General features: G+C 64.2%; 1 protein-coding gene across 1 annotated transcript in view; it reads right to left on the bottom strand.

The window, feature by feature from the left end:
• Nucleotides 1-450, bottom strand: part of CDT1 (chromatin licensing and DNA replication factor 1) — a 28029-nt gene extending 27579 nt beyond the window's left edge. The window contains exon 1 of the mRNA XM_010008447.1: nt 439-450. Within this exon, the coding sequence (XP_010006749.1) occupies nt 439-450 (12 nt within the window). The remainder of the gene's footprint in view (nt 1-438) is intronic.
• Between the last annotated feature and the right edge of the window lie 47 nt (nt 451-497).

Genomic DNA, 497 nt, shown 5'->3' with positions numbered 1-497 from the left:
GGGGCTGAGCACATCCCTGAGCACCTCCCCAGCCTGTCTCCCTGTCTCCCCCCTCACCCTCCCTGCTCAGCCCCCTCTCCCTCACCCCCTTCCTGAGTGCGGTGCCAAGGGGAGCTCATCCCTTCCCTGGATATGCAGTCCTGGGGTCCCCAACACTGATTCCCTGTGGCTGGGCCTTCCTTGGGCTGGCTGATCCCCCCCCAACCCAGAGCGGGGTCCCCCCCTGTGCAGGGACACGTCCCCCTGGTTTGCAGGGCACTGAGGGATGCCCTGGGACTGCCTGGAGCAGGGACATAGTTAAAAATCAAATCTACTGTCCCTGTGACTCCCTTCTCCTCTGTCCCTGATTTGGTGGGTGTCTGGGCAGTGGCTTTGCCCGTCACCGTGGCTCCATGGCTGGGTGGCCACCAGGCTGCCCCACGGCTGGTCCCAGCTCACACTGATGCACATGCTGGCGTCTGTCACTGTGGGTGCGTGCGAGCGATGGGAACGCTGTG

This window comes from Chaetura pelagica, unplaced genomic scaffold (genome assembly GCF_000747805.2).
Source record: "Chaetura pelagica isolate M959 unplaced genomic scaffold, ChaPel_1.0 scaffold232, whole genome shotgun sequence".
In the NCBI taxonomy this organism is placed as follows: Eukaryota; Metazoa; Chordata; class Aves; order Apodiformes; family Apodidae; genus Chaetura; species Chaetura pelagica.
The sequence above is the reverse complement of the archived record's forward strand: the minus strand, read 5'-3'. Positions and strand labels throughout refer to the sequence as shown.